The sequence below is a fragment of the Podarcis tiliguerta genome, assembly GCF_965153285.1.
Source record: "Podarcis tiliguerta genome assembly, chromosome: 6".
Taxonomy (NCBI): Eukaryota; Metazoa; Chordata; class Lepidosauria; order Squamata; family Lacertidae; genus Podarcis; species Podarcis tiliguerta.
In genome coordinates, this window is record NC_139539.1 from 50,909,023 (window position 1) to 50,934,153 (window position 25,131).

Below are 25,131 nucleotides of genomic sequence, written 5' to 3' on the forward strand. Positions count from 1 at the left end.
CCCAATTTTATTAACTTATATTATTGAACAGTATTTTTTATTTCTAATTAATTATATACAAGGGGACACGGGTGGCGCTGTGGGTAAAACCTCAGCGCCTAGGACTTGCCGATCATCAGGTCGGCGGTTCGAATCCCCGCGGCGGGGTGCGCTCCCGTCGTTCGGTTCCAGCGCCTGCCAACCTAGCAGTTCGAAAGCACCCCTAAGTGCAAGTAGATAAATAGGGACCGCTTACCAGCGGGAAGGTAAATGGCGTTCCGTGTGCTGTGCTGGCTCGCCAGATGCAGCTTGTCACGTGACCCGGAAGTGTCTGCGGACAGCGCTGGCTCCCGGCCTATAGAGTGAGAAGAGCGCACAACCGTAGAGTCTGGCAAGACTGGCCCGTACGGGCAGGGGTACCTTTACCTTTACCTTAATTATATACATATTTAAAGGAACAAATGAAAATTCAAAGCTCTTGATAAAATATTCATAGATTTTAAATTCTCCTGAGATATAGTAGAAGCTAAACAATTATTTGCTCTTCTAAGGATGCAGGCAATATTCTATTCAGTCTAGGAATGACTTATACCAAGTGGTTTAAATTGAGCAGGGGTAGACATAATTCAGAATTGTGAGCTTCAGAAATAAATTTCATCAGCATGCACAGAGTGTTTCTGCCTTCCCAAAGAGGTATCTCTGTTTACATTTAATAAGCAGATTTCACAGTTTAAGTCCGGAAATATAAATTTATTGGGTTGTATTCATTGCTAGGCCTACTCAAAGTAGACCAGTTTAAATTGGTGAACATGACTGACTTAGGTCCATTGATTTAAATGAGTCTACTTGGAGTAGGAGTAGCATTGGATAGAACCCTCCATTGCTAGTCAGCCACATGATACATGGAATCACTGCCATTATTTTACCAAAATGGGAAGGAAACTTTCCAGAGGCAAGTGGCTGTAGCATTAACAGATAATTAATCACTGTAATGTTAAGAAATCCATTAGTGTCTTCTGTGTTCTACTTCACCAGAGCCTAGAGTCTAGGTTTTACACAAAAAAAGTTACAAGGCACACTGCTCTCATTGTTGGCCACCAAATACTTGTTTCGGTATGTCATTGAAGAAAGCCTGCCTTTTCTCTTGTCTTCCCTTCTCTTTTAGCATAATTATGCTATCAGTTTAATTCTATCAACTTTTAATGAGGGTGAATTGCTACAGGTCCCTGGTGTATACATACTGTAATAGATTTAGATTTCACTTGGAAAGTAGGTAGGCATTTTAGTGCCACTTTTACCTTCCTTTTCCTTTCTGAATATATTTGAAATGCCTAGTGCTCATGACAGTTGACATTCCATTTGATTGATGGAAGTTGTAATGTTTTTAGTATGGTGGCGGCGGCGGGGGGGGGGACATAGCTTATGTCAGCTGTTCTTATTTGGGATAAGAGTTAAGCTTGTTATGTCAAATTGATTTTCCTAGAGAAACGTGTGGCAGCCACTGGTGGTGGTATCAGAGAACATGTCTATATACAGTGGATTTAAAAGAGTCCATGATACTTATCTACTACACCTATAGGTATCTGCACTGGTGTCTGTTATCATCTAGGCTGCTTTCTGTTATGCAGTGTTCTATGCATGCCTTAGTTGCTTATTTGTCATGAAATCACTCTACTACTTCATGCTGTACCATTGCAGTATTTGTAAGCGTGTGTGCTATCCCTTTGGCTGAAATATGCTATATGATATGTTTTTAAATTCTCTTTAACCTGTATTGTCCATTTATAATATGAATGGATGTTTACTATTTTATCTAAAATGGTAGGGTACTAACTGGATTTGTTTACTGCTTTTTATGAATCTATCTTAATGAATTTATGGCAAGAATATATTTATAGTATAATGTGACTGTGATTGTACCTTGCTTCTAATAAGGTTGCTGGTGTGAAATTAGCATGAAAATACCTTGGAATTCTAACTTTGTTTCCATCAATGGGTTATAGTACAGTTTTTTGTTTTTGTTTTTCTAAAAAGAGGAAGTAGAATATTTTGCTATTAGAAAGTAGATTGAAACCTTTCTTGTAGTAAACACAGGGAATTTGATGCAGACTATTCTCACCAGAATGTTGCTCGGCCAACGATCCTGCTGGTGGAGAACACAAGGAGCTGATTTTTGCAGATTCCTGTCCCACTGGCCTTCAGGGCCACCTCACACGCTGAGTGTATGGGGGGGCCCATTGGAACAGTTTGGGAGCCTTCTCCACCAACAGGAGGCCTCTGCTAGGTTAAAAACCTGCCATGGACGGAAGAATCCTTTTCTGTATATAGAAGGTGATGTCTGGATCCAACACATGAAATTTTGTGAATCTAGAGATTTCTTGAAAAGTCTCTGCAGATCATAGCTTGTCTGTGAGTGATGAGGGAACAGTAGATTTTTTTTTAAGTGTCTAATTAAGCAATAAATATGACATCTTTCAAATTAAGGAAATTGGGCCATAATTTGTGTTGCAATAACAACTTGAGCATTTTATGGCTGTAGCCCTGAGCATTTTTATTAGGAAATAAGTTGCACTGAACTTAGGACTTCTCCTTCTGAGTAAACAACCAAGATAAGTCTGAAGTTATATATCAAGAAGTTAGTGCATAAGTAATTTCCTCATCAAAATTTATTCTGTTCTCTTTTGGCTTTTGTTTCAGAATCTTGCAGCGGAACCAATTTCTTTGCGCTGCAGGAAGCTTAGTAACCCTGATATAGCTGGTTCAGCTGGCAAAAGTAAGATCCATCGTCAACTGAGTCAAGATGACTGCAAGCTTCGGAGAGGTAGTTTGGCCAGCTCATTGTCAGGTAAAGTTTTGTTCAATTCACCAAATTGCTTAGAGGTTTCTTCAGTTAAGCAAATTAATGGTACAGAGAAGTTCAAACTGTATATTTACCTGGGCAAGAATTTCTTTGTTTTGGTTGTGGGTAAAGATTGTTAAAAATGTATTATCTAAGGCTGTTGCATAAAAAGTATTTTTGATCGCTCTGTGTGAAAATTATTGTATAATGAACTAATGAACCACAAAGTGAAGGTTTTGCTTTGCTTATTTCGTTAAAGGAAAGCAGTTGCTTCCTTTATCCACTAGTATGCACAGCGGAGTGGGCCAGGCAACATGGCAGCCATCTGGAGAATCATCCAATTTGGTCCGCATGAGGAACCAGTCATTGGGACAGTCTGCTCCTTCACTTACAGCTGGATTGGTAAGTTTTGATGCACTTTACAATTTCATTAGCAAAGTTTTGTTTTTTGTTTTTAAGAAGAGGATGACTTGCTTTTAGATCTGTCACCATTTTGATTGTTCCTCTCATCTTTTCATTATCAAATTTATACTCGATTTATATACATCTTGTGTTGCTACCCATGGACTAACCCCAAGAATCCCAAGAGTGGTCAATCCGCTCTCAGCCATGAAGCTCATTTGTAGGATGGCGCTTGTAGGGATGAACAACCTCCATACCAGATGCAGATTACATTTTACAGTCATTGTCCTTAGACACCCGTTGGATCTTGGAAGAACTGGTCTGGTCCTCACATTAAATCTGGATTAGGCTCTTGGGCAGTCCAGGATTTAAGAGGCCTATACTTTTGTGCAAGGCGGTGGCAAGAGTCTGGCCATTTTGCAGTGAATAATGCCCTCCCTGGCATGCCTCTTCCCACTTCTTTCTTTCTTTTTAATATACAACCTCTAAGTGCAGCTTACAACAATTAAAACTGTAAAATACAATAATATTTCAGATATAAAATATAAAGAAAATAGATATAAGTACAGCACATGAAACAGGAATCATTTTTAAAAGAAAATTATCCAGTAAAACACAAGCTTGTCCAAACAGTAAAATAAAAGCTTTGCCATAGGGTAAAACACTATAAGAGAGGAGGCAAAGAGAGGGGGCGAAGAGCTCCGCCATTTAGGTTACTTACCAGATGTCTAAGAGCATGTCATTCACATGGATGTGTTCACAACATGAATGATATTTTTGTGATGGCTAGACTTCATGGAAAATTTAGGTTTGAGACAGCAATTAGACTGATTTGTGAGGCTAGTTTTGCCCTGGTGTGTAATATTATGTGCACCAGGTTTGCTTGCCTAATTCTGATAGAAACAATATTGGTGCTGCTGCAGACTCCGAAAGGACCTGTTTGGAACAGGTTTAATTTTGGTGGACCCACTAGCATTCTGGAAAATATATAATGTATTTAGGAGTTTGCTCACACTTATTTGTGCGCTCATGATGCATTCTGTTAAATAATGCATGTCTCACTGGTGGCTATTAAACTTAATGATAATAATTTTGGAAATTTAGGTATGATTTAGCCATTTAAGATAGGTAAATTGACAGTAACAGTATAAGGGGCTGTACTTCTCGGAACACTGGATGGACTAGTGTTAAATAATTGGGGCTATAAGGAAGAATCAAACATGGCATGAACGGACTTCTGCTTTTGCAGTGAGTCTTCAAATCCTCTTGTATCCTAATTCTCTGGATCATATTTGGAGGGGGTGCAGTTGGAGGGGAAGTTCCATTGTGCTTGTGGAAGTTGTTTTGTGTGCACAATGATTTAGTGCCAAAAAGCTTTTATTGGTCCAGATTTTTTTTGTCTTTGATTGAGTGTATAAATACAAATAATTGTCGTACTACTTCATGTATATACTGTATTTTCTACAAATGCGTTGTATTCTAAGTGGTTCATAGAAAATAAAATGACAACTTGAGTATCCAAAAGTAAAGAAACACACACAAGTATATATCTTTTTTATATTTACTTTGACAGTTTTGGATTAAATGAAAAATAGGATTTAAATTGTTGATCTCCTCTATTCATAGGGTGGATCCTCATGTTCTTATTCCAGTGGGTAGCATGTTAGCCTGCAGCAGCAAATATGAGAAAGAGTCTTCTTGCAGTTTAAAGATTTACAAAGTTCTTTAAGCTGTCACAATACACTTGTAAGATCTTTTTATATAAGACTGGGTGTAATCCAGCATTGTATGAGCAGGCTTTTACTTGCATAATGGGATTTAACCTTCCTCTTCTCCTCACTGCAGCCCCCCATTCCCCCCCACAGAAAAAGAAATATTCTCCAAAGCAGAGTAGTCATAGAGGGCTACAGGGAAGGAGAAGAAAGTGAAGCCCCCTTGTGCATGTAGAAGTCTGTTCTGCTCTTGTATGTGTAGCACAGGATACAATTCCTGCACATTTAATGCTTTTGAAAACAGGTTGAGTATAATTCTTATGAAAAAGGTTGCATACTCTCAGTTCTTTTAAAAACATTTTGCACGTATAGGCATTATTAAAAGACATTTTAAAGTATGAACATGGCAATTCACCACAAGTTGTCTGAGCATTATGCTATGGTGCCATCTACTGGGGGAGATTTGCCAATTTAAAGTCCAAAGACTGAAGAACATCAGAATGTTTGTCATAGAATCATTCTGAGGGTCATCTAGTCCAACCCCCTGCAGTGCAGGAATCTCGGCTAGATCATACATGAGAGAGCCATGCAACCTCTGCTTAAAATCCTCCAAGGAAGGAGAGTCCACCACCTTTTGCGGGAGTCTTCTGCACTGTCAAACAGCTCTTCCTGTCAGAAAGAAAGAGGAAATGCAGTGGCGAAGGAGAGAAACATACTTTCACTTGCTAAGTTTATTTTAAAATTCTTCTTCCATCCTTCTTAATGACTTGGGCTGATAAGCAGTTAAAAACTTGAATGCTTAGATAATATTAAATTGATTTTGGGTGGGCTGCCTGTTTTATTATTTGCTTATGTCTTCTAATACATAATTTGAGTACATATGTGTTTTATTAGAACAGGCATCTACAACCTTCAGCCCTCCAGATGTTTTGGACTTCAATTCCCATAATCCCTGACCACTGGTCCTGTTAGCTAGGGATCATGGGAGTTGTAGGCCAAAACATCTGGAGGGCCGCAGTTTGGGGATGCCTGTATTAGAAGCTGCCTTGAATAGTTTATTCTCAAAGTTCTTACAGTTTTTCTATTTTGTTCTGCTTATTATCAGTGTGAGCCTTGGACTGGCTCTGCTGGTGTGCCCACACAGCCACAGTCTCACTGCAGCCCTGCCCACACAGCATCTCAGTCAGCAACAAAGTCATTGGTGTTGTGGGAGAAGCAGTGTGGCACTAGCTGCTGCTGCTGAGTTGACCTTACTGTGAGGATGGTACAAAGGCGAAAAGGTGGTCATGTATGTGCTGTATGAGGTTGTAGGTTACAGCCAGCATCTTGACTTATGCCTGGAAAACAATAGGGAGGTGGCATAGCCTGTAGGGCATCGGTGGTGTGTGATCTCTATGATAAATTTTCACAAGGAGGGAAGCTGCTGCATTCTGCTCCAGCCGAAGCTTCCAGACAACTGAGGACAGTCCATGGTAGAACACATGATAGTAGCCTATCGTTGAGATTATGAAAGTGTGAATGACAGTCTAATTAAGTCTTGGTTGAATAGAAAGGATTCCATCACTTGCTTTGGGAGTCCCTTTCATTTTAATAAGGAATATTTTTCCTTCGTTGCAAATTATTTTTCCTGCCTTGTAAACTACCCTGTAGCCTTTTTGTTTTCTACCAAACTCTAACAAAGCAGCTGAGGGAAATAATGGTGTATCAGACCTAGTGTGCAGTCCACCACTGAACAGTGTTTGTCTTGGCCATGGTGGGGTGACTGTGGTCTGTACAAAATCCTCTGACTTGTTCGTTTTCCTTCTTTAATATTTCTCTTGCATGCTTTTTTCACATGAAACCCTTAACATAATAAAGACCCATTTATTTCTCACCTATTTGAAATTGCGAAATTGCACGCATTCCACTTAACCAATGCCCTTAGCATCAGCTAAAACTGGCCACTTCACAAGCCAGGAACATGGCAACCACACAATTTGATTTTACGGTTTCCCTCACTCTTTTTTATAACATTTCAAAGCAAAAATGAAATAAAATGCCTTGGTTCCGGGAGGAAGAAACCTGTGTGAAAGTCAACATTTGTTCCCTTTGTATATAATGGTGAGCTGTGGTAAGAAACAAATCTTGACTTACTGAGATCAAACAGCATTTGGTACATACTGCTCAAATCACACCTACCCTGCTTCTCCCATTTCCGAGTTAGGAGGAAACATACCACAGCACTCGCTAAGTGTTACCTATGAACCAGTGCTTGTGGCTTGTTCCTCTCCTAACAAAACAGAAGCTAAAGCCAAGATTTTGAAATTGAGGAGATTTTCTAGTCATGTAAACATTGGCTTTGAGTTAGAGAGACGCTGGTTTTGATCACCTAGTTGACAATCTGGGTTCGGCTTTCTTAAGTCACTAGGTTTTGATTTCAGCAAGACCTTTCATTAAAGAAAGTCACTTTCTCAGCATGGACAAACCTTGCAGCTTCTTCAATAGGTAATGTACAAGGTGATATTCCCCATTGCTTAATTTAAAATGAACTTGCTTTGAAAGTTTTAGGAACTGATGGCTGTAACTGCAAGGTCCCAAATACCTTCAGTTTCTCCTTCCACCCTCCACCCCGTTTCTCTTAAGAAGTGCCAACTAGTGGTGGCGGAGAATTCACCCTCAATTCCATAGATGGTGCTTTATGACCTCGACCCAGATACCTTACTGACAGCTTTGTATGGATATATGTTTGTTGAGGATCAGAGTAGGTCACCTGAATTACCAGGTGAAAATACCTCTATTCTGTTGTACTTCTCTTCTGTTGAGATATAATACAGTGGAACCTCTACTCATGACCACAGTCCATCCCACAGGCCTGTCCTTATAGCAAAACAGGTCGCTGGGAGAGGCACCGTTGTGCTCAGGTGCAGGCTGTGATTGCCCGTTTCTGCGCAGGTGCGAACGGCGGCAAATCTGCCGGTTACATCTGGGTTTGCCGTGGTCACAGCTTGAAAGCCAGTGTGGTGTAGTGGTTAAGAGCGATAGACTTGTAATCTGGGGAACCGGGTTTGTGTCTCCACTCCTCCACATGCAGCTGCTGGGTGACCTTGGGCCAGTCACACTTCCTTGAAGTCTCTCAGCCCCACTCACCTCACAGAGTGTTTGTTGTGGGAGAGGAAGGGAAAGGAGAATGTTAGCCACTTTGAGACTCCTTTGGGTAGTGATAAAGTGGGATATCAAATCCAAACTCTTCTTGAAATGTCCGCGAGTGGAGGTGGTTGTAAGTAGAGGTTCTACTGTAGAGGTTTCTTATATCATGTTGCCTGTCCTGTCCTGGCAAGAAATTTTTTTTAATATTGCAGGTTCTTTGACCTTCTCTTAGTACTTACCTGGTATTCCCAGATTATATAAGAATGTTCAAAGTTAATTGGAACTTCTGTTAGTAATTCAATTGCTTCTCCTTCAAGAAGCTGTAAGAATTGAGAATGCTTGTCTTAGAGGCGCTTAAGGTGAGCTGTATTCCACACCATGTTAAGCCTTTTCAGAGGGTGGTATGTGTTGGGAAAAGAATATCATGACTCATCTAAATATAGCTTAAATTGACTTACTGTGACTATAGTTCTTTGATGCACAGTTACTTCTTTAAAAAGCAAAACTACAACCATCCTGGTTCAAAATGTTGTCCAGTTGTATCCCAGCATAGACAATCACCTGCTCCTTGATTGAAACTATCATGCAAAATGATGGTTAGGTATCTTTAGAGTTACTCTATGCATAGTGTTTCTATGCATAGAGAACAAACACAACTGCAAAATAAACAGTAGATAGTAGATGGTTCAATATTAAAATTTTCATATTCTTCAGCACAGGGCAGTTGTTGCTATATGACAAAATAATTAAAATTAACTTACAATAAAATGCTGGCTATTAGTTCTAATAAAACACAGCCTCAGCAGCCAGATTGTAAAGCTTGTACTCCAGATAGATAGATAGATAGATGGGGATGACAGACAATTTGAGGGAAACTGGATAAGGAGGCAGTATTCTCAACTCTATGTTACAGTTTTAAGGCACAACTGCATCTCTGGTAGAAATATTTGAGCCAAATTTGCTGTTTTACAAGGACATCCTCAGCTCTTTGTGATGAGCAATGGTTATGGAAGGGTAATTATCTTGAGTACAAAAAAAGTAAATTACTCTTCAATGCCTTTTAGTACAAATGTTTAAAATGAATATACTTTAAGAGGCGATTCTGCACACAGTTATTTGTATGATGATAATTATAGGGAAGATAATTATGCACAGTAGCAGGCTATACCCAGAGTGTGGCAGTAGCTGATAGTTTATTATTCTGTGTTAACTAGTAAATAGCTCTGGAAGGAATAGTAATTTGCAGGAGGCATCCACCTTGTATACACATGCAGAATGCTTGTACATTCGGTTGATTATTAAGCAGTTAGATTTGGTGAAAAATGTTATGTTGGCACACATTCCATTTAGCACAGTATTCATCACGGCCTTGTTTTGTGGTAGAAATGTTAACTTCTTTTGCAAAGAGTTGTTTAGTCTTTAAATAAGCTTCTCTCGCTTCTGGATGTCCTCAACAGCTAACACGAAATTTCTAAAAGAACTTGAATGCTTGCCATATATTTTGAAGCATGTCAGGTTAGGGGCTACTCAACCAAATGTAAATGCATGGAACTTGCCTTATGATAATTGGTAGTCATCTGCTGTCAGCTGGAATGATTGCAGTTCTCATTATCCTCAAATGCTGTGTTTTTTGTTTTTTTATCCAAGAGCTTGTTGAATTGATTTTGGCACGCAGACTCTGCTTTCTTTCTGACAGCAGCCCTATTGTGAGTGTAAAGTGAGAAACTGCTGGAGAGTGCTTGGCAAGCATGATTCTTATTATTCTAACTTGAAAGTATTTCATAAAGGAGGATTCAGAATGTTAGGTCAGTGGGTTGCAATCCGTCCCCTCAAAGCATGAGTATCTTGTGAGTCTGATTTCAGTTTGCTCTTTTTTTATATTGGAAGCTTTAATCTTTCGCCCTTGATGTCCTGTTGAACAGCTTTTTTAAAAGAGCCTGTTCCACTCCTGACATTCTGGTTTGCTGTGTTAGAGAAATTCAATATTCTTTTTGCTATTCTGAAGAATTAATATGGAAACATCAGGAAGCACTTCGGAAAAGTTAAGGTCCCTGTTGACTCTTAAATTCCTTCTTTCTCTAAAACGAGTTCTAACTTATGTAAGTAATATAAAATGAACTGATTCTGCATTGCTAGTTTCTGAGGCCTAATTCAAATTTTAGGACATTTGCTTTTGAACTCGTTGTTGACCAAATATGTGGACCAAATATCAGTTGGGGAATTTCGTTTTGGGTGTGCAACAGTGCTTTCCTATGCATATTAGTGTTCACTGGGGCTTACTCCCCTAGTAGGTGTATTTAAGATTGCAACCTGAAAATAAAAATAACTTTTGGAACTCAAAATTTATTAGTAGTTTTAGTGGACATCAATAGATTTAGAGTAGTATAACTCATTGCTGTGTTTAGTTCTGAAAAGTACAGTGATAGTTTATTATTAAGTCACAATATCCTTCTTCAAACATCCATAGAATCAAAAACCTCCAAGGAAGGAGAGTTCACTACCTTCCAAGGGATGGTTGTGAGGATAAAAGCAATAGGTTTGGATTTCTTAGCCTGAGAGCACTTACATTCATTCAAAGCATTCATACTCTGCACTTCATTTGGAAGGATTCCCAGAGCAGCTTACAGATTATTAAAAACAATACATTTCCTTTCTCTCAGACTTACATCTGAACAGAAATGACACAAAAGGAAAAGGGGATGGGGAAGAAAGAGGGAAACCTGGGCATCACATTTTTAATGTTACAGTGTTTTTATAATGATCAGCTTGTGGGCTGCTCATAGTTCCACTCCTTTCAAAAACAGGTCTTCGTGGTTCCTGAGAAATAGAACAGTGACCTTTAACCTTCTAGGAAATGGCTGTAATGCAGCCATACATGGCAGATCTTACAGAGTTGGGGTTTGACCTCCTAGGCCCAGAGGCGTCGGAAAGGGGGGCGGGGGGCGATCCGCCCCAGGTGCCATCATGGAGGGGGGTAACAAATTATCAAGGAACAACTATTGCTCTGCTAGGGCAGTTCATAAAAAAACCTTTTTTTGGAAATGCCTTCTCCAAAGGTCTTATCTTACTACACTAGGGATTATATAGCTATATATGAAATTTCATGTACATCAGTTAATATCTTGACCCTCCTCCACGAAAATAGCTGTTTACTTGGCCGTTTTCCTATGTCGTGGAGGCTGAAATTTCAATTCAGTGGAGCAGGGTCAAAATTTATCTTTTTCCCCACCTCCAGGAAAAAAACAGAAGACGGATGGCCATTGGTCAGGGATGGTCTAGTTGAGATTCCTGCATTGCCCCAGGGGTTTGGCTTGATGACCCTCAGGGGTCCCTTCCAACTCTACAATTCTCTGGTGCAGGCTTGTGCAGAGTTTTAGATACAAGTTGGATGCAAGGGGTGCATAGCCCATCTTATGCACCATCTGCTTGGGAATAACTCCCACTGATCATGATGAGACTAGATTGCTTTTGCTGTTGTGCAGTCCTGTTTTTTAAATAAATGTTTTCCTTTTCAGATAATACAGAGCATGGTGAAATCACAATAAATAAAACCTCCCCTTCAGTAGTTTCAAGCACTACTATAGGTTCCACGTAATATCTATACTGTACTGCATTGTTTACTGTGATAGCACCTGCACTTTGGAACTCCCCGCCTATTGCAACAAAGCATGTGCCTTTGCTAGACTGTTTTTGGGCACCTGCTAAAAGCATTCTTCTTTAGGCAAGCATACCTAGATGTTTGGGAAGTTGAAGTAATTGTAATCTTAATATTTTAGCTTTTGAATGTTTTAAAGTAGGATTGTTAATTTTTCTTGATTTTACTGCTGTGGTGTTTTTTTGTTTTGGTAAACCACTTTGCAGCTTTTTTGAAATAAATTTTATTAAATAAACAAACAATAAATATTGTATAAATAAAATAACACAAGCCAAAACACAATCCATCCTGTAGATTTAAGTAGCTGTCCATAGTCGCCTACTTGTTATCAGAGGCCTGGAATCCACATTCCTTTGTAAGAAAATATGAAATAACGTAAAACCATTTTTGCAGGCAAACAAAAAACAAAAAAAACCCCCAATGTGTGTGTGTTGGTGGAGGGGTATGATAAGAAATTTTCCACACTGGTTACCACCTGACCTTGCTACGCCTCTGCCTAGGCCTAGCAGGAATCTGCTAGTTTCTTGCTAGTCGCACTCTGTCAGATAGGCTCAAGGGAGCCCATTGCCAACATCCCCACCCCACCCCAAGCATATGTTGTTGTTTTTAAAGCACAGTTCCTGCCCTGTATTCCCTTTCCTATAGTGAGATGAAAATTTCTTGTCAGTGGAGCATTTTTTTGTTAAGATATCAAATGATGCAATTATAAATGAATACCCTTTTCACTAGAGCTGCAGCTGTGCAGTTGAATCCTGGGTCTTTACTTGGAAGTAAGTCCCACTCTATTTAATGGGACCATACTCCTAGGCAAGTGTGCATAAGATTGCAGCTTTAGTTGATTACGGCTGAATGCAGAATGAAAGCTAAATATATTCCTCCATTTTTGGTAGTATTTATTTTTTTCTGATGCTATAAAAATCTTTAAAAGCAGCTGTCCTTTCTTTCCCCTGCTGAAAAATATGCCTAAATACATTTCTGCTGAAATCTTTGATTCTTGTGCAAATTCAATCAGTACACTGATGTAGTCTTCAGTCCCTAGACAGGAGTAAGCATCTTTGAACTGTATAGTTTTACTTCTGAGTAAACATACATAGGATTGCAATAATTCTTTGATTAATTTTTTCTTAAATTGTTTGCTGTGTTTAAGTATACCCTAGTATACAATTTGCAAGCCCAGCAATCCAGAATAAAAAGCCATTGTTTGAAGCGGGTTTGCAGACCATTATTTGATGTGATATCTGAATTGACAGACCATAGTTATAACATTTGCTTAGCCTCCAGACTCCGAGTTGAGTTTATGGAACAGAATGCTGTGAGAACTCTGCTTGGTATTTTCAGACCTCTTGAAAGTTGTTAAAGATTTAGCAAATGCTGCCAGTGCAGCCTATATGCTACTTAAGGCTGCCGCCCTATACTTATACCAAAACCAGGGGGGCTTTCGTCTGAGTGGACATGTATAGGATTGCACTGTTAATATATATTTATAGGTACAGTCATACCTCGGGTTACAGACGCTTCAGGTTGTGGGCTTTCGGGTTGCGCACTGCGCCGAACCCGGAAGTACCAGAACGGGTTACTTCCGGGTTTTGGCTCTCACGCATGCGCAGAAGCACTAAATCGCACTTTGCGCATGCACAGAAGTGCCGAATCGCGACCCGCGTGTATGCAGACGCGGCGCTGCGGGTTGCAAATGTGCCTCCCGGATGGATCATGTTCGCAACCCCAGTGTCCACTGTATTTAGTTATGCCTTAGGATCTCTGCCATTATTGAATAATGCTAAGCATTTTCAGCTAGCTCTTAAGATTAAATATCAATATTAGCTGAAAATTGACAGCACTGCCAATTTGGTAATTACCTGACTACTTTTAACTTTCAGATTTTTTTTTGTTTTCATGAAACTGTGCCAAGAAGCTTTAAAATGTATCCCCCCCCCCCGCCTCAGCTTTGTTTTAAGCTTCATGCTGAATAAAAGTGGAATAAGGTCTGGCATATTCTTAAACAAATTAATATTTATATTATAGCTTTATTTTGTTCGGTCTTGACAGTTCTTGCTTCAAATATTTTATCAGAATGGTTTTGAATTACACATTGCATTCAAAATGTGCAGGGAACAAAATGACAGGTTTCTTATATGTTTTGGAGTAAATAAAATGGAGTATACACTTTTTTTAAAAAATGTCAGTGCTGACTGAGTTCATTGCATGCAAGACATCTCAGAATACCATTTTTTAGAATTCAAGCCGCTATATGGACAATGTGTTCGATTCAATTTGTTCATGTTTGGTGTAGGAATACACACAAAAAGAACATGGGAAGATATAATAACTTAAAGAGGAATTCAGTGTTGTGGTCTTATGATTATTCTGTCAGTGCAAACATTTCTGCTTGCCAGATGAAACAATCTCTTCTCTCACCAGAGCTTATTTGGGTGGGGAGCTGGGACGGGGCGGGGGACAGCAGGACTTGTTGTGCTGACTGTGTTTAGTTGAATTCTTTTAGCGCCTTACATTGGATTTTAATTTTTTTTATTTTTGCAGTGCTTGCAGAATTTTGGAATTGGTTAGTGAACACAGAACATATTAGTACAACTCACAGTGTGAAGGACACATTGGCAGTTTGCAGTGAGCTGGAGGCCACAGTTCATTTGCATAAGTTATTAATGTAATTGGGAAAGTTACAGCATGCTGGGATTTGTCACAAATCCTCTCTTGCCAGCAGAATCTTTAAGACAGCTGGAGTGATCAAGTCCTTGTACTACTAGCTGCATATGTTCAACAAAGCCAGAATCAGTACCTATAAAGCAAAATGTTGATTTTAAATAATAAAAAAACAATTTTAAGAGTCGTATGCATTTTCTTCAAGCTTCTCTGACTAGAAATGTTGCTAAAGTTCTCTAAGGAAAAATATTAAATCTTGTTTTTTTCATCATTTTGCAGGTAAATACTGCCCTACTGTACTGTTGGCACTTTGCAGCAATGTGTCACTGTGTAAATAATATTTTAATTTTGTAGCATATGTGCCTATACACAATATCTAATTTTTAAATGGAAAAAATGAAAATCTTTACCACAACACATTCCTTTGCTTTTCAAAATCCTCTGTAGACAGAATCATAAAGCTGTAATCAGAGGAGATGTACCAAATGATTGCATTTCCTGTTCAGTTGCCCTTTGAGTCTTAATTGATCATTTGGGAACCACTGCTTTTATTTTGATTTGACATACAACGTATAGTACTTAGGTCAGCGTAGAGCTTTGCTTGTCAGTTGTGAACATTTGTTGCCTGAATCCTTGGCAAGGCTAGTGTCCTATCAGCAGGACTGTTTCTAACATAGGAACAAAGGTGTGTGTATAAGCATGCAGACATGTCACAAGTTCCATGTTCTTTCTAAGAAGCAGTAATGAAAACAGAATAAAACAAGCATAATCCCTTAAAAAAAAGTATAGTATACACTCAGATTAATAAATTAACAATAACCAACCAGCTTAACAGTTCCAGCAGCACAGAAATAACGTAGAACTGAGGCATAACATTATTAACTGAAGGCTCCCCCCACCCCCAAAGCCAGGTCTTCACCAACTACCTGATGGACCCTTGTTGGCAAGGAATTCCGTAGGGTTGGTGTCACAGCAGAAAAGACACTACTCCTAGCTGGCAACAGCCTTGCCTCTTGAGGTCAAGGGATTTGAAGCAGGGCCCCAGATAACGACTGGAGTGTGCACAGAGGACATGCAGGAAAAGGCAGCTCCTGTGCTGCCACGCCCAAGCCATTAAGGGCGTTAATGGATAGTACAAAAGCAGTCAGAGGAGGTACAACTGTGAAGGTGTACAGTGGGCGTGGGCTGACTTTTGACCTGCTTGTAGCTGTGCTTGGGCTTTAACTACATGTTACAGCAGGATGAGAAACATGTTCGAATGTGTAGGTCGTGCTGAATTCCTGTGAAGCAGGAGTATGATTTGAAACAGAGAATGGCGGGCTGCTGGAGCGGTTGCTGAACTCTTTCTTTCCACACCCAATCCCTGTTCCTTCCCAATCTTTTCCTCCCCAGCCATTTCCCCTTTTGATGGAACTTCAAAAATGGGGGACGGGACGGGACTGCTTTTGTGGGAGGGTGGAAGTGCAGATGACATAATCCACTTGTTCAGCACTGTCAATTGTTCCTATCCCATTCCCCAGCTTTGTTGGATTTTCCAACACAGGGGCTTGTGCTTTTCTGTTTCATTTGCCTCTGAGATAGCTGAGATGTGACTTGCTGCTGCCTCAGCATGGATGTCTGCATATTTCGATGCCCACTATTGCTATAGATATTGATCCCAGGCAGTGAGAGTTGCAAAAGACGTGAGGTAATGTATTCTTGGATAAGCAAGTTTTACTTTATAATAGAGCATAATAATATAAGAGCAGCCAAAGGCCTGGTTCAGCATCCTGAACCAATGTGGCCAACCACATGCCTGTGGGCAGCTGGCAACAGCCTTCTTTCAACTTGTGTTCCCCAGCAACTGGTACTCAGAGGCATAGTGCTTCTGATGCTGCAGATGCTGCCTTGGCTATCATGACTAGTAACCATTGATAGACTTATTGGATTTTATCTAATCTCATTTTAAAGCTGTCCAAGTTTGTTACCATCACCACATCTTGTGATAGAAGATTCCATAGTTTAATTCTGCACTGTGTGTAGAAGTGCCTTCCTTTTTCTGTCCTGAATCTTCCAACAGTCAGCTTCATTGGACGGCTCCAAGCTCTCTAGTACCATGTTCTCCCCCCGCATTTCTAGACTAAAATCCCCATGTGTCCCAGACCCAAACCCACAATCAGTTTTGTTGTGTGTTTCTGCACCTGTTCAATCTATTATATAATATAATAGTCCTTCATTGCACATGCTTTTTTCCTTGCATCTCCAATTAAAAGGATCTGGGCAAGCAGAATTGGGAAATGTTTCTCTTTCTGGGATCCTGAGTTCCCTCAATCAGTGTAGGTTTTAATGGACTTTGTGGATCATAGGTTGATCTTAATACAATTTTAATATATTATAATCCTGAATGTTACAAATCTTCTTGAATCTGAATTCTCAGTTCTATTTAGAACAGCTTTTACATTTTGTGTGTCTGACCCTGATAAGATAGTGGCCTAATTGTAATAACATAACAGCCTAGCTATGTATGAATTTGAATACAGCAAGGAGACACTTACATTTTTTCTTTAGGATGTTTTGGATCCATAGTAAGGAAAAACCAGCCTAAACACCTGTGATTTATTGATTTGCTTTACAGTACTAAATCTGTTAAATTACTATTCTACAAGCTGAAAAAATACCATTATCTAATTGGCTTTTGGTTAGGATGATGCTGATTTCTAGGTCAACGTAAAACACATGAGCATTTAAATTGGTGAGGAGCAGCTGTTCTAGAGTCCCTTTCCACATTGCCTAGCTTTAAGGATAAATATGTCACATTTTAAATTATGATAGGCTTGATAATTGAGCTTTACCTTGTTACATATACTGATGTGCAGTGCTTTGTCTGTGAGACAGATTGTTCTATCATGGTAGCAGAAATATCCATATAGACATTGATTTGATTTTTCCAGACCATTTGGCTCTAAGATGTTAATCAGAGTGGGAAGGAATGATACTCTTGAAAGTAGAATGTGCATTTAACAATATGTTTTTTTAAGTTCTTAAACACACCTGTAGTAGTATTAAAGATGTTTCTGATCATATACTGTTAAAAATATTAATGCAAAAATATTGTTCTTAATAGCTCCAGAAATAACATTCAGGTTTTGTACTTAATATCTGTACCATCTCTTGGCTGCAGAGAAGGAATTCTGTGGATTGAACCCTACTTGTTTCAATTAGCACATTTTGTTACCTGCCAGTTATAGGTACCCTCAGGTGCCTTTTCACTTGCTATATCATTTGTCTATCTGCTGTTGCTTATTATTGATTTCTAACTCCCATCATTTATAAATTTTAAGCAGTGAATGTTACAAAGCGTCTTTTGCAGTCTTTCTTCCTTTTGTTAGGAAGATGAAAGTATTTCCTTCAGTCACTTAATATCTTATTCTATGTTTGTGTAACAAGCTTCTGTTTTGTTTTACTTTATTATTATTCTGCATATTAATAACCACAGTCTGTATATAAACATAACCAGAGTTTATATATATATGCTGTTTGCTTACAATAGTAGGTGTATTTTATGTATTATTTATTCTCACATATATTCTTCCCTTCACCACATGGTCCTAGGGTGTGGTACATATAAAATAATACAACCTGAAATGCAACATGTAAGGTCCTTAAAATAAAAAAGAATAGGCACATGAGTTACAACACATAGTTTGTTTACCCAGGAGGAAATAGAGGTGTCGAAACAAGGCCTAAGGCTGCTGCTGGAGAAAAGAAATTTTTTAAATTTTATTTAGTTAAAGAATTCTACTCTGCTGGAAAGGGTTTCCAGCATAGGCTATAAATGTGAGAGTCCCTGCACTCAGGTTTACTTTCTGAGAAAAATACAACACAAAAGGAAAAAGGACTTTAGAGGGAGGAAATAAAAAACAAACTCAGGCCCTAGTTACAAAGTTGAGCTATTGTAAACACAATGAAGGAGTCTGGATTCTTCTCCCTCTAGTATTCAGTGATGGTAGCTGGGGGGAGGGGCTCTTGCGTGAAGCTGTATCCATGCATGATGGAGGTTGCCTGACCCCTGCTTCTCTGCAACCATCCTCCGAGACGATTTCAGTGCTTCCACACTTTGTGTTAAAGCAGGAACTGTTATTAATGGAGTTGATTTTAGGGTAGGGAGGGTGGTCACAAATAGCAGATTGCAAGCTTGGCTGAAGAGTTCTTTTCTATGAGCTATCAAGCAAAGTTGCATTGAATACAGATCTTTAATTTGCTAGTAGAAACTGAATAAATTGTTTGTGGGTTACCTAGATCAGAAGCTCAGGCTAAGGAAGGAGAATGCCCATGAAATACTCTGGACATTTTTTTCACATGGGCATGTTCGATTTTGTGTCCATGCAGATACAAAGCAACTTGACTTGTTGGCTGCTACCTACTGATTTGGGAAGCATTTGTTGGTATTAAAGTCTAGGTAAAGACCGAGGTGTTACCTCCAGAACGTAAACGAAGTTGATTTTCTTCAAACAAACTATATTCAGCATTAACCACAGTGTCCCAGTTTGGGAAACACACAAACTGTATTGATGCAAAGATTTCCAGACTCTTGGCAACATGGGGGAGGAGCATGAGAATCTACTCTAAGATACCATATTTACTTGAATCAAATGCTCACCTTTTTTTGGCCAAATTGCAAAAATTAAGGTGCACATTAGATTTGATGGTGCATTACTCGAGTAAATATGGTACATTTGGTCTCAGAGGCCTGCCTCCATATATTCTCTGGAACAAGAGCTCTTGTTCCAAAAGTTCCCTCTCTGGTTGGAATAAGTGTCTGATCCTTAGGCCAGCTGAAGTGATAGTGAGCTAGAATGGGAGAAAGGAATCTGTGTCTGCTAGTCACTAGGTAACAAATCTATGGCAAAGTGAAAGTTTTTATTGAAGGTATTGAAGGTAGGTAGCTGTGTTGGTGTGCCGTAGTCAAAGTGTGCATGCACACGGAAGCTCATACCAATGACAAACGTAGCTGGTCTCTAGGGTGCTACTGGAAGGAATTTTTTTATTTTGTTTTTAATTGAAGAACTTCAGAGATGGAGAGAATGGGTTCTGGGGGAAAGACGCATGGATGGTGTTGCCAGCCTTCTTGCCCAGTATCTGTGTTTTTGACAGTTGTGTGGCAGATAACCAGAGTAGCAGCCCTGGTGGTTCCCATGGCTCCATCTTGATCCTGGATATGCCTTCATAAATGTAATGAAGTTTGTAGAGTTGTAGGAGACTATCTGGAGCAAGTAGGTTGGTAATGCCACAGGGGAACAGCTGGGAGCACTTTGATTCCTGTTGCTGTTTATGCTGTGAGCCTCTCTTGTGGGCTTTTTAAAGGAACTGGGCACGTGGAAGGTCCTGTACTTTACACTTGTTGAAGAGTTGTCTGTGGAAAGCAAAAACACAGAGTAATAGTTCTGTACGAGAATTTTTACATTCACATTGGCTCAAAATGTATGTTTTGTTTAGAATAGGATAGATTTTGGTCTACCCTAGGGAATACCCTCTTGTTAGCAGGGATATATAGGCAACTATAATGTAGCAGTTGGATACTTAGTGGATACAGGGTTGTATCCAACTAAGTTCTACTCAGAATAAACCCATTGAAATTAATGGACCGGAGATAATCATGCCCATTAAGTTTAATGGGTCTACTCTGAGTAGGACTAGCACTGGATACAACCCATAATCTGGACTATAAAGCCTCTTGATCAATGCATAAGACGTATGTAAAGAAAAAGGAAGTGACTAGAGGAAACCTTACATCTCTAACCCTGTGCTTTGAATAAATGAAAATTAGTGATTTTGTGAAAACTTCTGTTTAACTTTTATGCTTGCTTTATATCAGCACATGGCTAGTTGAAAAATATTGTCTTCCATATTTTGTTTTTAGAGGCTGTGCACTGCAGACCCTCTTGACATTTGAAACTTGTAGACAGGGTAATAGCTTTGATGGCTGCAGTTTTCTTCAGCCAGAAGTAAGAAAAAACATTGACTTAGGATAGTATTGGAACATAGAGTGCAGTTTCAGCTGCAGCTTTGCCATTTACTAAAAGCCTTGTGAGCCATTTTGACAGTGCTCGGAAATTATGGAACCTTAAGTCTTCAAATGGCTCATCTTTAGGAGTAGAAAGTAGATAACATCAATATATTTGTTCTCTGCAGCACTATGCTGTTGTCTTTTTGTATTCTGGCAAAGCACCCCCCCCCCCTCTGTAAAATAGTTTTGACTAGTTTTTGCAATACAAGCTATCTAGTACTAAGAAATCTATATTGGTTAGCTAAGAAAATTAGAGGCTTTCATTATGAGATATCACTTTTCTTTGCAGAGTTGTTTATATACATTTCTCATGTACTGGCTTTTCAAAGTCTAACTAGCAATGATACTGAATTTGTGAGGAATGCCCTTGTGTTTGAGACCAATACATACCAAGCAAGGTCATATTTCTGACTACAAGTCTTCTTATAACATACGTTAAAATAGATGCAGTGAAAATAAAGTTTGGGTTAAAAGAGAGAATTCTCCCTCCCCTTCCCTGAATCAATACAGCATGAAAATATTAAACTTCACAGGTGGACCTTGGTTTGGATCTAGAAAAGTATGAGCAGACCTTAGTTTCCTGTTTTCCCCCTTCTGCTGCACCCCCCCCCCAAAACTGTAACTAAGTGTTGAGGTCACTTTGGAATGCATATAGCAGGGGTCAGCAAACTTTTTCAGCAAGGGGCCTCAGACCTTGTGGGGGGCCGGACTATATTTTTTTGGGGGGCGGGGAATGAACGAATTCCTATGCCCCACAAATAACCCAGAGATGATTCCTGGACCATCCGCGGGCCAGATTGAGAAGGCGATTGGGCCGCATCCGGCCCCCGGGCCTTAGTTTGCCTACCCATGGCATATAACATAGGGACTGAAGTGGGAGCTGGGAACTGGCACAAGTGGACAGGGCATTAAGCATGATTGAAAGTGCCTTCTGCTGGCTCAAGGAACCTCCTGAATTCTAACTTGTGTGTGTGTGTGTGTGTGTGTGTAATGTTCAACAATGTCAATTGAAGGTTGTCTGATTACTATAAACTTACTGTCACCAGAAGTTGGAAATAAATCTTTTGGGAGTTGAATCTACAAGGTCCTGATGGAAGATGTATTTTATGTTGATCTAATTATGTATGGTCTTTTTAATGGTGTGTCCAAAAAAACTCTAAGTTGGTTGGACATAAATGTTAAGGTGGACAAATTGTGTGCACCAATCTTTGCCAAACTGGTGTTCTCTGAAAGTTTCGAATGACAGTAATCCAAAACATCTTGTGAGTACCAGGTTGGTTGAATGCTTCTCTATGTGATGCACTTTCCAGGCTTGATTTCTGTGACAAAGTACTATGAGATAGATTTCTGTAGATATTCTAGGATGCGGAAAGAAATTAGTACATGTAGCTATGGCAAATATGGGGGAAAGATTGGACATTAGTTTTGAAGCTGGAATATGTCATCTAGAAACATTTAAAATATACCTGTATGCTGCATTGTTGGCAGGTGACACTGATTTAATATTTTACTGACATTTGGTTTGTCAAAGTATATGTGGTCATCGATATACTCCTCTAAAAATAACCAGAGCAGTATGGTTTGTTTTGCAATTAATTTTTCCCCACTGAAAATTCATATCTGATAGTAAGAAAAGCTTCAAGGAATTGTTAAACACATCTTGTTTTTCTCATATATGTGTGTGTAAATGTGTGTGAGAGAGAGGGGGGGGGAAATATGAGAGAAATATAAAAGTTCATGCTGTGGTTTCTGAAAGCAGTCATGCACTGCCAGCAGGCATTTACTTAAAACAATGTTATACTCTGTTACTTAGTACTGTACACGTAGAGCAAAGCTAACTGCTGCTTCTATTATGTGCTTCTTTTGGGGCTAGAGGATGCTGTTGCTTTAAAATCAAGGACTGACAAGAGTTGTTTTCTGCAGCACACTGGTTCTGCTTTGTATAGTGCTTTATGCAAATAAGCTGCCTGATCAGTCTGCTTGCAGTTAGTTGCTCTGTTGGGTGGCTCACAAAGAATCAGTAGACTTAATTCAGCATTCAGTTGTTTAAAACGGCAGATGGAAGGAAAGGATGGTGAGCTGTGGATTTGTTAACACCTTGCAAAAAGGACTACAGCGATTCCACTGAGGATCAGAATGTTGCTAGTGAATGGATCTGGGCATTATTTGTGCTTAGGTCACTTTATAATGGCATGGTTAGCTTGTGTGACTCCAGTCACAAAGAAGCTGGTGAAAATATGTATATATCCACCCTCTTTCAGAGCCAGAAAATTATATCTGACTGAGACACTCGTTGGTAGCAGCTGTCCTTGCAGGAACAGGAGCTTTTTGAGGAGCTGTTAGTAATAGGCTGAAGTCTGGGTTTTTGTCGCCGTTATTACACTTTTAATAAGTGGAATGACTTGATGAATATCTTTTAAAGTACAGGATTTATGTGATATCTGTCTAAGTGAATTATTCAGAAAGGAAAGTTGGTTGATTGCTTTTTGTTGTGTGTGCTGATCAGAAGGAGGGATCTGTTGCCTGAAAACACTTTCTAAGATTACTGTACTTTTTTTTTTTAAAGATTGCTGCTTTCACAATATTTCCTTTGTTTGCAACTTTGCCTGTCAAGGCCTCTATAAAGCAAGCTGAGGAAGTTCGGTTCATTTTATATTCTGCCCTGTGTCTTAGAAGTTTTTGTTTGAAGTTCTCTTCTGTTTTTCGTATTTTTGCTGCTCTTAATTTCTTTGGATTTTAAAATGAGATTTTAAGGTCACATGTAGGAGGAAATGTTTTGGACTTTGTGTTGAAGAGGTGCATTTTGAAAACAACTATATTGTGGAGTTAGAAGATACCATAATACGGAGTACAGACCATCTATAAGAAATAATGCATGTGCCGCTTCCCTCTGGGATATAAAATGGAAGAGCTTATTTAGGACCGCTCTGTCAATGATGAAAGCAGTGCCAATGAATGAATTCTTACGCATTCAAAACACGTGTTTCGGATTGGAACTACATAAAAGGAGAAGTTAGCTCTCAGCACAGAACTAAAAGAAGGAAAATCATGTCTACTACGTTCAAGGAAGAAGGAGCCCAGCGTACTTGAGACATCAGAAACAAAAGAATATGCTACTGTATTTGAAGACTCTGACATTTGCTTTGTCTGTATAGAGGATAAAGGAATTTTACATGTTCAACATAATGAAATCCCTGTGTGAATGTGGGATTTTTACATTCATTTGACTAACTGAAGATATTTTAAAAATGAATGAATTGGGGCACTGCTTTTTCAAGGAAACAAGATTTGGATTTTCAAAGCTTATTGTACTCTCAAGATAAATGCAGCTGTTGTAGTTTGCTCTGCTTGTGCAGGAGATCAGTTTGACCAAAGTAAGGAGAAAATATGAATTGATTGCTTTTGGCATATTGTTCGTGCTTGCATTCCTAGGTGTTTAACCTGTACACACATGTGTGAGAGAGCAAAAACATCTCCATACTGGAACCTAGATTCTCAATAGACTTGAATATGTTGTGACAGTGTCAATAAGGAAGCAGATTAAAGTGTGTGTATATAAGTGATCAGAGGCACTGACTGTTACTCTTCATGATAGAGGAAGCTAATTTTTCTTTATATGCAAAGAAGAAATATTGAAAATAAGAGAGAAAACAGCACAAGTGAGGAACAGGAGAGTATTGAAAGATTTTGATAACCTAGAGTTGCTGAGAGTTGAAAATATGGATGATTCGAGCATTCTACGAAGGAGGGGGTTACAGGTAAGAAACAAATCTAATTAGTAATTCCCTGCCGGGGTGAGTTTAAAATGCTGTGAAAATTATAGAACTGTCATTCTGCTGTAGAAAAAGAATACAATAAGGCTGTAGCTGCATTTGGAGCTCAGTTATTTTAATGACAACGTTCTAAATCGAATTCTGTCATAGGGTTTTGAAAATGATTTTTGAAGCTGCATTAAAATTCTTGATTTCATGCAGTCCAATGGTGTTTGATTTTAAAGAGAATCAACTTTCCAAAGCTGTATGAAAAATGTATGAAGTCACCCGTTGGCATTGGGGAATATACTTAAATGCTGATGAGCAAAAAGTATTTTAGATTCATAAATTAGTATTGTGGAAAGCACATCTCAAGGTTTTCTGATGAAATGGCTTATTTGCAGTTTTAGGGATTTCACTGGATCATTTGGGATAAATAGCCTTAGAACCTTTCTGTCTTAATGAGACAAGATTGACTTTTTTGCACATTTACCTGCGAGTGAGCCCTACTGACCTCTGAATAGTCAAGCGTAGGAGTGTACTGTTAATTGGTGTCAAGTTAAAAATGTGGAATTAGATTGAGCTCCCACTTGATTGTATGGAAATGTAACATTTCTAGAGAAACTTCTGTTTGAAATTGAACACTAGTTAGGGTAAGCCCAGTAAATAGCAATATAGATTTGGAAACATCTCTTGTCTATAAGCAAGAGCTTATAAATTATATAAGATATATTCTAAAATAGTTTTATATAATAAAAATATATTAAAGCATGACTTTAGTTTGTGTTGCCCCACATTTAGTGATATTTGGAGCCAGATCTCATCTGTGAAGAATTTGCCTGAGTGGTATTACTGGGTATTGCTCAATATTTCTACAGTTTTATCCGGAACAAACAGCACCGGAAAAATGTAGCAAACTCCCAATTTCATGCTTGTCTTTTGAAATGTTGTTTTTGCTAAAA

At 39.0% G+C, this 25,131-nt stretch overlaps 1 protein-coding gene across 6 annotated transcripts in view; it reads left to right on the forward strand.

Annotated features, from left to right (window-relative positions):
* MAST2 (microtubule associated serine/threonine kinase 2) overlaps nucleotides 1-25,131 on the forward strand; it is a 142,403-nt gene that overhangs the window by 7,890 nt on the left and 109,382 nt on the right. For all 6 annotated transcript variants that reach the window (XR_014512945.1, XR_014512946.1, XM_083447773.1 and 3 more), the window contains exons 2-3: nucleotides 2,677-2,824; nucleotides 3,078-3,220. Coding sequence is in view for 4 of the 6 variants with exons in the window: in XM_083447773.1 (XP_083303899.1) it covers nucleotides 2,677-2,824; nucleotides 3,078-3,220 (291 nt within the window). In the remaining 2 variants the exon portion in view is untranslated. The remainder of the gene's footprint in view (nucleotides 1-2,676; nucleotides 2,825-3,077; nucleotides 3,221-25,131) is intronic.